The sequence below is a fragment of the Furipterus horrens genome, unplaced genomic scaffold (assembly GCF_987537825.1).
Source record: "Furipterus horrens unplaced genomic scaffold, mFurHor1.1.pri manual_scaffold_9, whole genome shotgun sequence".
Lineage (NCBI taxonomy): Eukaryota > Metazoa > Chordata > Mammalia > Chiroptera > Furipteridae > Furipterus > Furipterus horrens.
In genome coordinates this window covers 85152379-85168024 of record NW_028327179.1, presented here as the reverse complement: position 1 = coordinate 85168024, position 15646 = coordinate 85152379, and the positions used below count along the sequence as shown (strand labels likewise).

The window sequence follows — 15646 nt, the reverse complement described above, 5'->3', positions numbered from 1 at the left end:
TTTCCTCTTTTTAACACCTGACTAAGGAATCAGGTTGGAATATTACTATTAACTAAACTCTAAACTTGATTCATATTTCTCTACATTTTCCCTGAGGTGCCTTTCCTATTTCAGGATCTCATCTAGCTGTAAAGTTTTATTAAGGCATTTTCACATAGGTGGAAACCGAGGTTCAGAGAGATAATAATGAGACTAAGTTCATTCTGCTAATCAGTGGAGCTGAGATGTTGAACTGAGGTCTGTGTAAGTCTAGCCCAAGCCTCCCCACTGGGTTGGCCACCCTCTCCTAACGTCAACAATCCAAAGGCTTTCTGAGAGGCTTGGTACAGCTGGGAAACCTTGCACTTCTTTGATTCCTTGTTGATTTGCCTCTACTTGACCTGGCCTAATATAAGGCCTCCCATTATACTCAGATCATCAATCTAGCCTAGAATAAAGGCAGACTCTCTGATGTCATGAATCCTAGCAACTAGCTGGGAGACTCACAGAAAGCTTTTGAGCTCCGAGCTTTTGAGTACCTCATGTATTACTAGAAACAAACTCCCTTCCTCTCCAGCTGTCTTATGATTTCTTGCTCTCTAAAGCTGCTACTTTGAGGAGAGCTAAAAGAGCCTAAAAATTAGCATCCTGGGGTCTGAGAGCAGGACAGGAGGACACCCCAGAAAGCAATCCAGGCAAAGCGCCATAATGCCAGAGCAGCAGGAAGAGTTTCCCAAGGTGACCAGCCCCTGTATTCCCATCTCAGAACTGTCTTTCTCAGGGAGGACTTAGCAAAGTCAAATCAACAATAGCCTGATGGCTCTCTGAGAAAGAATTCTCAGGGTACATCTCCATGGTCCTATTCCTTACACCACAATGTGTGACACTGGGTAAGTTTTTCTCCCTTATAGTCTTGATTTCAAGCTGGAGGTCTTTTCTAGAGGTTCCCAACTCATGATCTACGACCACCTTCCACCCTCTCCTTGTACACAATCTCCCTCTGCTTGACTTGACTGACAGAGTAGGAGGAAGGACTTGCATTCCCATACCTTGCAACTCAGAGAAATCTGAGAGACTATAACTATTGGATGGGTCAGAGGTCTTCATTTCCATTTCTGCACGGAGGGAGGTGATCTCCATCTCATACTCTCCCCGAATGCGCTCCATGTCATCAAGTTCATTTTGCATCCGGCACAGATCCTCCTGCAGGGATGCTATGTCACTCTCATGTTCAGTTGCAGAATCCTCTGCTGCTTGTCGCAGATTCTGGATCTCCGCATGGGCCAAATGCAGCTCCCGTTCTATATCCTTAAGTTCATTTTCTTTATCCCGTTCTAACAGGGAAATCTCCTCCCGTAGAGACCTCAGATCACCTGCAAAGCACAAAGATTGGGATGGTCATGAGGATAAGTTAGTTAATCTACCGTGTTCTAGAGGCACAAAAGTAAAGGCAGACTTAATTTCTTATCTGTAAACACATGACAACCTAGTCTCTACTCCATCAGAGAAGCATAGCTTCATTTGGTATGGAATAAAGAGAATACCAAAGAAGGGAATAGAGTGCGAATGTATGTAGTAAGGTAGTAGAAAAGCAGATTTTGAGTCTTGGCACCAAAAACAACTTAGGATACTGAAAACAAAAAGTATTATTAGTGTTTCTAAGGAATTATCTAACAAGGAAAGGCCAAACCTAATTTACAGTATTTTACTGATGTCCTGAGTCTTTTAAAAAATTCCCTAGCTAAAAAAACTTACACAGATTAATCTCATCTATTCAGCCTTGGAGCTTAGAAATTAGAGCCTCAGAGCTCCCATGAACTGCCTGTGGTAAGTACTGGCCCTAAAACAATGTATATTTAGTTTCACAGCTGAAATTCAAACACAGGTTCATCAAGTGATAACCAAACATGGGAAAATAACCTACATGCTGATTGATAAGGGATTGTTTAAAATGATGATGGTTAAATAGAATATCAGCAGCCATTTAAAAGAAAATGGCAGATTTATAGAGAAAACATGAAAAGGTTTCCATAATATACTAACTGGAAAGAAAAATCAGCTATAACATAGATTGTATTATCTTATTTTTGCAAAAAAAATTATATGTACAACATATAACAGAAATATACAAAGACATAAAAAAAGATCTAGAAAGATCTGTGTGTCAAACCATAAAGAGCAGTTTCTTCTCAGGAACAAGAGAGCAAGTGATGGGAACTTTTACTTTCTACATCACATAAACTGGTGCTATTGAAATTTTCACAACAAGACTATTTTATAACAGATTTTAATTTACAAAAGAAATGTGTCAGAGCTCTCAGATCCGTGGAACATCTCAGGGCTTTTGGACATAGGTAATCTGGGATTAGAACCTAAAAGTGAAGGAAAAAGAATTCAAAATTTGGAAATCAAGATTCAGGAATTAATGAGGATGGGGGTGGGAGGGTCAGGACCTTCCCATGAACCCTCTACAGGTCGTACTGTTCTTATCCCTCACCCTGGACTCCTGCTCATTCTACTCACCATTCAGATTTCAACTTCCCTAGCCTCTCCCCCCACCTCCTCAAACAAAACTAAGCAAGTCCTCTATTAAATGCTCTGAAGGCACCCTGTAGTTTGGCAGTGTGTGCGTGTGTAAAACCTTGGTCTCTCACTTACTTGACTATAAGGTTCATGAAGCAGGGCACATTCTGTTTTGCTTATTATTATAGCTCCAGGATTTGTCATAGTAACTGACATAATGCAGCTTGATAAATATTTGCTGTATTCATGCATTTATGAGGCAGGGGGTCACCTACCTGAACAAACTTTTACTGAGTACTACGAGAAGAAAAATTCGACACATCCTGAAGATATAAATGCTGAGTAGTCAGGGTGTCTCAGAGGCAGGGGGAAGGTCTCCCACCCTATTCCCCCAAGCTCACGTGTGCAGCTCCAGGCACATCTTTTGCTAGCCTTTCCTTCTCTAGAATGATCCCAGATGTCTCCTCTTCTTCATCTATTCAAGTATTAATTGATCATCACCTCTGTGCCAAACCCAAGCATCTCTCCCCTGAGCTTCTTTGACTTTCTTCTAATTTGAAAGGAACAAAGTCCTTGCTCTATCCACTACTGAACAGCACAGAGGTGGTCTGGCTCCAGTGGGAGAGACACACATGTCAATTGGCCATTAGGATAAAGTATGGACTTCTGTGGGGGCTGACCAACCTCCACTTCCCTACTGTGCTCTTGATGTTTGGGTTCAAATCTCCCTTAGGTTCTCCTCTGGGGTCTAGCCCTATAATTTGCTATGCTCAAGTCCAAAAGGAACAGAAGACTGTCTCCCTCCACCTACGAAAGCTCTTCATTAGGAACGCAAGGGTCAGGACCTGCAGAGGTCTGAGGGGCGTGGCTTTCAGGCCAGCGGGAGGGGCTTACCCAGAAGGTGGGCGGGGCGGACCCTGACTGGGGCGGGACCTGGATGGGAGTTGGAAGGGCCCGAACTGGGTTCCAAAGAGCTGGCGCCGGTTGACAGTGGGGCTGGGACCTACTAGGATAGGCCAAGGATCCGGGAGTCAAGCTGCAGTTCAGAGAAGTCAGTTGTTACTTACTGGTTATGGCCTCCATCTCGACGGCCCCCCGTAAGCGGTCTCCCTGGGGGGCCTTCCTCCACCGGCCGGTCCCGGCCCCGGAGGGGCTGTGGCGGCCGGAACGGCCTCCCAGCACCAGCTACCTCTGAGGCCGCGCGCACCCCCTATCGGCGGAAACGGGCAACGCGCGTGCGCAAGGATAGTCTGTTTGGGTGGGGTGGGGGGTGGCGCGCCTTCACCAGACCTACAGCCACTATCCCCCACCCCTGCCCCGCTTGAATGAGACCTAAAGCTAGAAACAACCCTACTGAGTAGAAACTGCTCTATCACTTTATTTTCCCATGGAGTTGCCTACCTACCTCTTTACAGTACTTCGATTCTGACTTCCTTCTTATTTGAAAGGAAGAATGTCTCTTATCCAAGCAAAGGTCTTTTTATGTTGTATTGGATCATTTCCTCAGAGAAGGAAAACTCTGACTCCAAAAAACCTCCGCTGCCTTGCGGCATACCTCTTCAGGGGAAAGGCTAAGGGAGTAAACCCCGACAGAAAATCCGGAGCCGGAGTCCCTAAGGCGGTTTGACGTTGTAGTCAACACCGGCAACTCCTGCGGCGCACCTGAACCCAAGCTGTATCGACTCCGTCTTTCCCTTGGATCCTTCAGCTGCGAAGAGAGGGGGGGTCTGCTGCATGGGCAACAGCAGACCCTCCATATCACCCTGCCCAGGCTCTGTAGCTTCAGCTTCACTGGAGAGGACACTCCAGCGTCATCGCAAGATGTCGATTCAACACGGGAGGAGACAGATACCGTGTCACTCCCGAGTCGGACTGCACAACCATTCTCGGCGGTGCAGATAGACTCTTAAGAAGCTACACCATCGTCTCTCGAGACGGACGGCTGCCGACGACGATGACGACGGATCATTTCCTTCACCATAAAAACACGATCTAGTGTGTCCTATCTAAAAAACAAAAAACCAACTCTCCCTTGGTTTTATTTCCTATTCCTTTTATTTCTCTGCCTCTCTTCGAAACGTGACTGCTGGAATGATCTGTACTCACCTCCATGTCACCTCCCCTCATCTCTTCAATCTCAATCCAATCAAGCTTCTACCTTCTCTGAAATATCGCCAAGTCCTCCATCTTGCCAAATCAAATGGCCATCTTACTTGACTAAGCCGCTTTTGACACAGTTGACTGTTATTTTCTTGAAGTACTTTCTGCTTTTGGCTCTCAGGGTATGGAAGGCTTCAATAGTTCCTACTACCTTGGTCACTTTTTGTTCATATCTCCTTCCATACTGGACCTTTAAATACTGGAGTAACTCTGGGACTGGACCCTTTTTTCTTCTCTTCTCGTATTTCCATGTGATTTCATAGTACTCTCCCATAGATTCAAACATCATCTATATGCTAATGACTCCCAAATTTATATCTCCCATTTCTCCTCTGCTTCTAGATTCATATATCCAATTTAACATATTTACTTGGATCTCATTAGACATTTCAAATTCAACATGTAGAAAACATGTCTTAAATGCTTCCCCTATCCCCCAAGTCTTCCCATCCTAATAAATGACACTACCATCCAACCAGTTTCAGGTAGTCATCTTTCATGCCTCTCTTGTCCCCCATTCAATTCATCAGAAGTCCTGAAGGCTTGGCCTTCAAAATCTATTGTGAATCACCTTCATTTCTACTGCTCTAATCCAAGCAACCACCACCTCTTGACTGGACTATTGCAATAACTTGCTGACCAGACTCCCTGTTTTGACTCTGTTCCCTCCACCCAATTTCCACACAGTGGCCCAAGTGTTCTTTTTAAAAATGTAAAGTAGGACCCTGGCTGCTGTGGCTCAGTGGATTGAGCATCGGCCTGCGAGCCAAGTGTCGCTGGTTTGATTCCCAGTCAGGGCACATGACTAGGTTGCACGTCAGGTCCCCAGTTGGGGGCACGAGTGAGAGGCGACCACACAGTGATGTTTCCCTCTCTTTATCCTTTTCCCTCGCTCTAAAAACAAACAAACAAATAAATTATTTAAAAAATAAAAAAATAGTAAAGTAGATTATGTCACCCTTGCACAGGCTAAGTCCTTGCCATGTCTTTCTGCTGTATTTAGGATAAAAGCCAAATCTCTCAGCTGGCCTACAAGGCCCTTTGTAATCTGGCCTCTGCCTGCCTCTTAGAACTCTCTTACCAAGGTCCTCCACATGCACTTGGCTTCAGACACAATGGCCTTTGTTCTGTCCTTCAAACACATGAAGCTTATTCTTGCCCCTGAGCTTTTGCAATTGTTATTCCTTCTGCCTTATGTGCCTTCCTTCAGATCTTTCTCATTATTCAGGTCTCAGTTCAAACGTGCCCTTCTCGAAGAGGACTTTTCTAACTACCCTATCAAAAATAAACTCCCATCTCACCCCATCTTTCTCTATCACATTGTTATATTGTCTTCATAGCATTTATTGCCACCTGAACTTGTGTTATTTATGTTCTGCCTCTCCCTATTAGAACATACTCTTCATTAGGGCAGGGATCTGGTCTGTATTGTTCCTAGCTGGTCCTCCAAGTATACAGGCACTCCATAAAGAGTTCATAAACAAATAAATTAGCCCCATTTCACAGATAAGGAACCAAGTTTCAGGAAGATAAAAGTGACTTGTCCAAGAGCACAAAGCTTGCTAAGTGGCAGACCTGGGCCCAAGAATCTAGGTGATCTGAGACCCATGCTCAAGCTCTTCCCTGTGCAACACATCACCCCATTTCTCTCCCCACCCTTACCTATAAATTATCTACTTCTCCTGCTTCCACCTTTGCTCACATCTTCTTTCCTTTCTCTTTCTCTCCCTCTTCTCCACCTTTGCTTTGTCCTCTCCAGGTCTGTTTCCTGGCCTTCCTTTTTTCTCCATTTATACTTTACTTTTGTTTGATCTCCCTTCTCCTGGGAAAGTCCCTGCTGTTTTCTAGGACAGTTCCCCTAAACCTTCCGGAAGCCCACAGAAGTAACAAAAGCCGCCTCTTTAGTTGGTGGTGCAGTGGGATGTGGGACACCTGCCTTGCCGCTTCCCAGAGACAAAGGGAATGTGGGCATTAGAAGAAAGGGATTTTGGGGCCACAGCTCAGTCCTAGGGAACAAAAGAAGTGTTCTCATCTGTTTCACTTAAAAGATGCATAGAGTCCCCTCCAGTCACGTCTCATTGGCGCACTGCTCTTCCCATCGTGCCCTTAGAGGGCCAGGAAACAGCAATCTGGTTTGAAATTCAATCCTGATCACTCATCCCTGGCACTGACCAGGAGAACCAAGGAAAAGAGATGCAGGTGTGAACGGAGGCAGCTGAAGGAGAGAAAAAGGAGAGTTAACCACAGGGAGAAGGGGTGAAATGGGAGGGCAAGAAAGGGAAGGGGCAGATAGAAGAGCCAAGCAGAGATGCAAAAAAGAAAGGAAGTTACATAAAGAGGAGAATGGAGAAATGAGGAGAAAGGGTGATACTAGCAGAGAAAAAAAGAGGAGACAGTACAGAATCAGGTTATGTTTGTCTCTTATGCTTCTGCCAAACCCTTAGGACAGAAGTACCCAGATGGCTACCATCTCTCCATCCTGAGTTCTGGGAATTACCTTGGAGCTGCTGGATTTGCTTGGTGAACACCTCTGCCTGCTGGGCGCTGGCCAGCCGTTCATCCTCCAGGAGCCCTGCAGTGAGAGGGAGAACCAGCATCAGGCCTGGGGCCCAGTGAGCACAGAGTCTTTGGGCCCAGGCCGTCTTGCCCCACCACAGACACTCACCCTGCAGCTCCAGGGAGTCGTCCTCATGCTGCCCTGCCAATTCTCGGGTCTCTTCCAGCTCTGCCACCAGCTGTAACACCTGAGCCCTCAGCTCCTCCAGCTCTGTCTCCGTGAGGCTCAGGCCCCGATGCTTGCCCAGTGACAGGGAGCCCACACTGCCACCTTTCTGCACTTGCTCTTCCTCTTCTTCCCCCTCCTCTTCCTCCTCCTCTTCCTCCTCATAGAGAGCTGGGAGTAATACTTCCCCTAGGAGAGACACCCATCCCACCAGGGAATCAGAGACAACTTCCTTTCCAGGGTCCTTTGAGGGTAGGCCCTCAAACTCTGTCCCAGGGCAGAGACAGTATAATAGTGCCACCTGGTGTCCCCCAAGAATCCCCCTGGGCAGAACCTGCACTCATAAGTCCTTAGGTGGGAGGGTCAAATTTAGAGGTACCCCACCCCCTACCCCAATCCCTTTCTGGACCAGGATTGCACCTGGTACAATTACTGCCTTTGGGCCCACTGAGCCACCCAGGGTTCACTCAGCCATATGAAGCTTGCAAAAGGATACCTGCTTCTTCAGTCCTGGTCTCTGGATAGTGGGCCAAGCAGTCAAAAAAGGATTCAGACACTGGGCATGACTCAGGACAAATAGGGCAAGAGTTGCAGTTTGGAGTTTTGTAGAAAGTTAAAAAATTATCCTGATGGCTTGTGAGAAATTAGCCCTTTCATAATAAAAAGCCATTACCTGTCAGCAGGCAGAGGAAGAAAATACCTCAATGAAGTGATTCTGAATCTTTCACTAATCAAACATGGGGGCCCTTTCAAATGTGCTCTTTTTGAAATTTTCTGCAAGGTTCACCTTCCTTTTTTCCCTGCTGAGTGTTTGTGGGGGTGGGGGAGTGTTATGAGGCTCTTCGCCTCTTCATGGCCACAATGCAGTTTTTCAGGGGGAAATCTGAGGTTGTGCTTCTGTGTAAAAGAAAGCCTTTAGTACATTAAGAAACTGGGGTGTGCTGGTCCCCAGCCTCTGGTTGGTGAGCTCCCCCTCCTTTGCTGCAATGCAGTTCCTCTAAATGGCAAAAATCTTGCCTGAATGATGATTGTTTGCTTTGTTTTAAAATTCTAAATCCCTGGTCTTACTTTATCCAATAACAGCAGCCTAAGGTTCATCTGGGGTCCCTTGAATCATTTGCTCCCCTAGAGGAAGCTGGGTTACCCACATTCAGTGTGCACATGAGTCTGGGGACACTTCACAAGAAGTCCTGGAAAACGGACCAGCATCCTGGGCCTGTTGTTGACAGCAACCACGAGGTCCCATGGGTGTGGTGGGGACACAGGAGTGTTGGGAGTTTGGCCTTCACACCTGTCCCCCTCCCAAGCAATCTCTTTCAGGCAGTAAGCTCTCCTAGAGAACCAAAGCCACCAGCTTTGCAGATGAAGTTAGTGGTGGTGACACCAGAAAGATAATTCACATGCTCACTTCTCGGCTTTTCAAAAAAAGACAGCTTGGGATCTGGGTCGGGAGGCAGTAAGAACAAACCCCCTGCTGAAAAGCTGCTTCAAAGCTCTGTCCAGCGGAGGCCTCCTCCTCTGTCTGGCAGCTCCCCTAGGACACACAGCCTGGTTAGGTGGTGGTTAGGGCCCCAGGGGGATGCATCTGGAACCTCCCCCAAAGCCTGAACCCTGAGGGGGAGGGGAGGGAGCTCAGACCAACTGGGGAAAGAGCTGCGTCCTGGCTCAGAGTTCCAAGGGTCAGAGGGAGGAGGAAGGGAAGAGAAATTGGGCAAGGGGGAGAGAGAGAAAGCTTTCTGGAAAAACTCACCCTCCATAGCTTGCATCCCCCGCCGCTCCAGGGACGCCCAGCGTTGGCCTTTCTTCCTCTCACAACCCTCAGACACCTCGTAGGAGCCTAAAGTGGTCACTGTGGGACCTGCCAGCACGGAGAGAGGAGGGGCCGTCAGATGCTAGGGGCGGCTGGGCGCTGGAGTGCAGGGGAGAGACGGGAACATATCTTCTAGCCCTTTGGAGCCCTGGGTTTTTAATCCTGGTGGAAGTGCTTGGCTTACTCTGCCCAGAACTGCGACTCACCCCCTGCTCAGCGAGTTGGGCCTGCAGGGACCCCGCCCTGCACCCCCCTCGGCACCCCCTGTTCCAGGCTCTTCTCCCTTGCACGGGCGGAAAGAGTGTGTGTCTCTTTAGCCCAAGGGGGGCAGGCGGGGAGAGGCAAGGATGGGAGGGAGTGCAGAACCCAGTAAAGAATTGTCTGAAAGGGTGAGGCGGTGCGTGGAAGGAGGCAGGTGATGGGGGCGGGGCTGTGGGAAGGGGTCTAGGCCAGAGCTGCTCCCCTCCCCTCCCTTCTTCCCCTGGACCTCTCCCGCCCCACCCTCGCCCCGCGCTCAGAAGCCTTCGGGGCCGCGGTGCTGCAGGGTCTGGAGCCCCCAGGGCAGGAAGCACCACTGGGCTGGACAGACGAGATGGGGAGGGCTCCGGAGAGGGGCTGCCAGAGAGGATGCCGCCGGTGGCGGAAGATCCAGCTCGGGAAGATGGAGACCGGGCCCGGGCGGGGGGTGGGATGGAGGGAGGAAGACTTAGGGGGGAACGGTGGGAGCAGCGGAGGGAGGGAGGATATCGGGGCCCGCAGGGAGGAGAGATGGGGAAAAGGAAGGAGCGGCGCTGAAATGAGGAAGGGGCGGCTCTGACCTGGGCCGGGGCAGCTCCAGCTCGCCGCGCCCGCGCCGGCCCCGGCACCCGCCTCCATGGCCGCTCGCTCCGCCGCTGTCGCCCGAAGCAGACGCCGCAGCGGCGAAGCCGGGACGGGAGCCGGGCGCGCAGGGAAAGGCGGGGGCGGGCCTAGGGGGCGGGGCCTGGCCCGGCCACCTGACACCGCCCAGGACTGCTGTCCACTGTCGGCGGTCCGCCGTCCGCCGCCGCTCAGGGACCCGGTGCCGGCTCGCGGGCGCGGGGAGGGCCAGGGAGCGTGTTCCCGGACACGCCCATGGCCGCGTGGAGGGAGAGGGGCGAGCGGACCGAAGCTAATCGTGGTTTGAGTCTGCTCCAAAAGAAAGCGACAAGATTCCCTGGTCTGGCCGTGGGTCCTGCCCGAAGCCCGCTGAGCGCCGGGACCCCTCTGCGCCCTGCGCAAGGGCCCTCTCCCTGTCAATGCACTCGGTGATGCGGGAGGAAAACGGCAAGGATGAACAAATCCTCCCTGCCTTTTCCTTCCAAACGCGCAGACACTCACAGTGCCACCACACAGGGCTGCCCGCCCCAGTCCCGCGCGCTGGCCTTTTGCGCCCCAGGGTTGCGTGAGGGCTGAAGGAAGGAAGCTGAGGCCAGCATACGCGAAATGCCGGGCCTTGTCTCTCTGCTTTTCCGGAGCCCCCACCAAATCAGAACAGGGACTTTCAGGAGGGCCCGCTGCGTGGCCCCACGCAGCCTTCGCTACCCGAAGGCTTTCTCTCTCCGTCGCGGGGCCTTCCCACTTGGCCCCAAATGCCATGCTCTGCGAGCCCTGACCCCCGCGCACCCAGCCCGTGTAGTTGGCTCAGAAAGGGAACTGCTAATTTTCACTCTTGCAGAAGGGAGATATGGAAGCCTCGGGGGCTTATATCACCCATTCAATCATTCATTCAAGTCCCTTTACCGGGTGCCCAAAGCAGTTGTTTCCACATCTCTGCAGGCCCCTCAGCAGGGAAAGAGTGGGTGCACACTTGGGAACTGGGGCGTCCCAGCACATCCAGAAAAGTACTAGGAGATTCGTAAGCCAGGGACGCACACCATCTCTTGCATACCCACTCACAAAGTCAAGGGTATATATTGTCTTTGTTCACTCCCACAGGGGCCCAAGCTCACAAGCCCTCCATAATCCCCAGGAAAGAAGTCCTCTGCCTGGACATCCCCAGTTTATCCTTCAATCCTAGGTGGAGAGTCAACTGTAGGCAACCTTCGCAGACGCCCTACCCCATCCCTGTCAGAGGTGCCTGCTGTGCTCAGCCCTGTCCTCCTTCCCTCTAGTGGCACCAGTCACTCTGAATGGTCAAGGGCAGGAGTTTAATCTGCCTGCCCAATTCACGGAAGGTTGGGAAGTATCTTAGTCATTTTTTTAACTCTCCAGCGTCTGACCAAGTACCTGATAAGTAAATAAAAGAGTAAAAGTGAATCTTCCAATTATGCAGTTAATACTCTGTCTTATCACTTAAGATAGGATTTCACACTTAGGTAGTTAATTAAATGTTGCCCAGTAACAATAACATTGCCCTATACAAGTTCCTTCCCCTCCCCTCTTTTCCTCTTCTCTCCCCTCCCCTTCTCTTCTCCTCCCACTCATTCCCCTAGCCTGGTGTCCTGAGAGATGATGGAGGTTTTATTTGCTCCCTAGAGGTCAGGGTTCCACTCCAAATCCTGTGGTCAAGGTGATCCCATCATGGGGAAAGGAGGTTGGACAAGCCCACCCAGACCCCTTTCAAGGAGTCTGACGCAGATATCAGGCTTGTCCAGTCTTGGGGAGCAGGGCAGTTGTCAGGGATGGTGGAAAGGGGCTGGCACTGGGAGGGTGGGGGACATAGAGCTCTGGCGACTGATAGAGCCTAATGCTGGAAGCCCAGTGACTATTTGTTCTGCCACAGCGCAGCTCCTTTGGGTTCTGGCTCAGCCAGTGGGGTCAGTGAGCAGTTGATATTTACTGCTGACTTCTTGGCTGAGGGAGGGAAGGACAAGGGAGGACGCTGTCAACTGTGATATCCAGGGATCCAAGCTCTCCTCAGGAAGCTCTGATCCTGGGTATTAAGACTAATTTCTCCCTGTTTCTTAGGGTGCAGCTCACCATTCACTCTTGATTGGGAGAGCATGCAGGGGAGATCTGAACCAATCTAGTCTCAGGACCCAAATCTGGGCAAACCCTGGCCAGCCCAGCACTGGCTTGAGGGTGGAGAGGCAACAGGAGGCAGGAGGAAAGGGCTTAGCAGGTATGGGGGGAAGTGGACTGAGGCCAGGAGATGCACCTCTGAAGGGCCATCAGTGGGGGGGAAGCCAGCCAGGTGATCTGCTTAGGAGAATGATCTAAATTAATTCTTGTAATCCCTGGACTCAGGACTCAGCCTCCCTCCTAATCCCATCCCTGCAGCTCATCCTCTCTGAGGATTGATGCAGCCATTTAACCCCCTTTACCCTTATTTCTAAATGCCTAGATCCCTTCGTTAAAAAGGAAAAAATGTGAATCTTCTAAACATGCATAAAAATACAGAGAATAACAATAAATATCCATGTACACACCACTGAAATCCAACTACTGTTAATTTCTTGCCGTATTTAATTCAGAGATAGCCCTTCTATAGTTTTATACTTTTACTCTGTATGTATGCATCCACAAACAATACAGGATATTGATTTGTGTGTTTAAAAATCTATCTAAATGGTATTATATTGTATACATTCTTCTGCAAACTTTCATTTTCCTCAACTTTTTTTTACATTTATTCATGTTGTTTCATGTAGCTTCACTTCATGAATTGTAACTACTGAATACTATTTCATTGTTTGAATGTACCATGATTTATTTATTCATTCTTCTGCTAATGGGCATTTAGAATGTTCCCAGTTTTCTATAGTATAAACAATGCTGCCATGGATAGTGCGGGCATACATGTGAGGACTTCTCTAAGGTAGATACCTAGAAGTAGAATTGCTAAGTCATAGAATATGTGCTTAACTTCACTAGTTAAACTTTACTCGTTAATGCCGAATTGCTCTGTAGAGCAGTTGGACAAATTCATACTCTTAACAGTGGCTTTCAATGCTTGTTTAGATTCACTAACACATTTATAAATTTTTCTGCTCACCATTCCTTCTTGCATCCCACTCCTTCCTTCCTATGAAGCATATCCATTGGTGGCATTTCAGTGGAAGTCTTTGAGTGGTAAATAATCTCAGTCATTGTCTTAAAGGGTCCTTATTTCACACCATTTGAATGGAAATTCAGTGGGCTTAGAATTTTAGGTTGAGCCCTGGCTGCTGTGCCTCAGTGGATTGAGCGTCGGCCTGCGAACCAAGTGTCACTGGTTCAATTCCCAGTCAGGGCACATGACTAGGTTGCATGTCAGGTCTCCAGTTGGGGGCACGAGTGAGAGGCAACCACACGGTGATGTTTCTCTCCCTCTCTTTCTCCTTTCCTCTCTCTCTACAAACAAACAAACAGACAAACAAATTAATTAATTAAAAATAAACAAATAATTTTAGGTAGACACATTTCTCTTGGTCTTTTGAAGATATTATTTTTTTCTATAATATTTTGTTGCTGATAAGAAGTCAGCTGCCAGTATAATTGTTATCTTTGTAGGCAAACAGACTTTTTTGGGGGGTTTTAAGATTTTTTTCTTTCTCTTCAGTATTCTACAATTTCACCACAATGTGCTTATAAGCTCAGGACTCCTCAACTTGAGGACCATGTGTTATTTTTGTCCATTTTGGAAAATTCTTAATCATTATTGATTGGAATATTGCATTCCCCCCATTCTTTCTGTCTCTTTCAGGAGCCCCAATTTTACATAGGGTCGTGATATGTTATGTGTATGTGTGTGTGTCTGTATCATTCTTTCCCTCATGTTTTTTAACTATTTTTTAAATTTTCTATCTCATCACCTTCCCCCAAAATTTTGAATGATTTCATCAGCTCTATCTTCCAAGTCATTAATTCTCTTTTTAGCTGGGTCTAGTCTACTTTTTAATACACCACTGAATTTTTAATTTCAATCATATGTCCTTCATTTTTTTAAATGTTTTAACTTTCCCTCTCAATAAACTGCTTTTTTTATAGTAAAAATTTTTATTATGGTTTATTTTCTTGTCTTTAATCTTTAACACTTTTAAGTATACTTATTATGTACTATATAACATTTTTCATGTTATTCTATTATGCACAGCTCTAGGGGTGTTAATTCTCTTGCTGTATCTGCTGACTCTTTCTTAAGGTGGATTACTTCTTTGTCTAGTTTATAATATTTTGTTGTGAGCTTTACTTCAGCAGATTGTGTGTGAGAGTGTGTGTGTGTGTGTATGCGCACGCGCGCGTATATTTTAGTGAGAGTCCTATATATCCTAGGCTATAAAAACATTCTTACAGAGCTCTTTCTTTCTTCTGTGGAGCTGTGTGATATTCCTAGGGATTTCAAAGGTCCTGACCAGATTTCTATTTAATTCCTCTGCTTGAGGACCAGCATCATGCAGATGCAATGCAAGCAATTGCTCATAGTTGGAACATCAGTCTCTCAGGGTTGACTTGTATTTCTTTCCCTTTTCTCTGCTTCCTTGGATTGGTGCATGTAGTTTTTCATCCTCTTTCCATGGACAAGATGGATCTTTGATGTTCTGAGCTTTATGCAGGAGGTCCAGCCCAAGCTCCTTGCCTCTGGTGGGCTGAAGCCACATAGCCTGTAACTGGAAACATTAAAATGCAGCCCCTGGTCCCTGGGCATATATCTGTCCAAAACCCACCACGGGCCACTGCGACAGCCTCCTCTTCTCTTTTATTTGGCTCTGTGTTCCTTCCTTAGTTCTGATATCTGGGTTTCCTTATTAAAAATAAATTTTTGCAATTGTCCACATTTTAACTTTTAAATTCTATTTTGCAGCATTTCTGTGTGTGTTCTAGGGAATGTTGGGGGGGGGGGGGGACGTAGCTACGTTAGTTCAGTCTGCCATGCTGCCAGAAGTTCCCCTCTGGATTCTCTTTGTCATTTTTATTCCTAACAATCTCTATGTCAGTAAGATAAATTGTAGTTTGCAAAGGGATTTCACATATTTTCTGACTTAATCCTCCCAACAACTCTGAGAAATAAGTATTACTGTTCCCATTTTAGCAGGGCAGAATTGTGACTTTAATCCTACCTTGTGGGCTTTTGAATCCTGTGCGTTTCATAGCTTGAGTTTTATCCGGAGAGGTAGACCATCTGTTTGCTTCTATTTTAGAAAGGGCAGGCAGTATATATATGTTTGGCAGGGGACAGAAGGAAAAATAATTCAGGAAAAGCAGGGCTCGTCCGGGATTTGAACCCGGGACCTCTCGCACCCTAAGCGAGAATCATACCCCTAGACCAACGAGCCTGTTATAATTCTCCTTTACCAGATGTGCCTTCGGTGCCACATCAGCTTCAGCCATAGTTTGTGGTTTCTGGAGGTGGCTTCTCTTCTTCCAGTCTGGCTCCAAGCCCAGGCCAGCTGCAGTCTCCACGCCTTGCTCCACGCTCTCTCCTGCTCCTCCCTGTCCCGCTGTAGGGCTACACAGATACCTGGTGCTCCAGGCAGGGCCCCTTCTCCCTGTGATCAGTCAACGCCCCCCAA

General features: G+C 47.9%; 1 protein-coding gene and 1 non-coding gene across 9 annotated transcripts in view; both read right to left on the bottom strand.

Annotated features, from left to right (window-relative positions):
* Window positions 1–10132, bottom strand: part of CCDC136 (coiled-coil domain containing 136) — a 28115-nt gene extending 17983 nt beyond the window's left edge. For 7 of the 8 annotated variants that reach the window (XM_090287476.1, XM_090287480.1, XM_090287481.1 and 4 more), the window contains exons 1-5: window positions 10013–10132; window positions 9135–9242; window positions 7328–7573; window positions 7160–7234; window positions 1029–1352 (exon numbers count right to left, since the gene is read on the bottom strand). In XM_090287476.1, coding sequence (XP_090143602.1) covers window positions 1029–1352; window positions 7160–7234; window positions 7328–7573; window positions 9135–9242; window positions 10013–10070 — 811 coding nt within the window. In that variant the 5' untranslated portion in view covers window positions 10071–10132. Of the gene's footprint in view, window positions 1–1028; window positions 1353–3569; window positions 3699–7159; window positions 7235–7327; window positions 7574–9134; window positions 9243–10012 lie in introns of those variants that run through there. The other variant, XM_090287478.1, reaches the window with a different exon arrangement.
* Window positions 10133–15337: 5205 nt separating this feature from the next.
* On the bottom strand, window positions 15338–15409 carry TRNAP-AGG (transfer RNA proline (anticodon AGG)). The gene has a single exon. It is a non-coding gene; the product is annotated as a tRNA-Pro (tRNA).
* Between the last annotated feature and the right edge of the window lie 237 nt (window positions 15410–15646).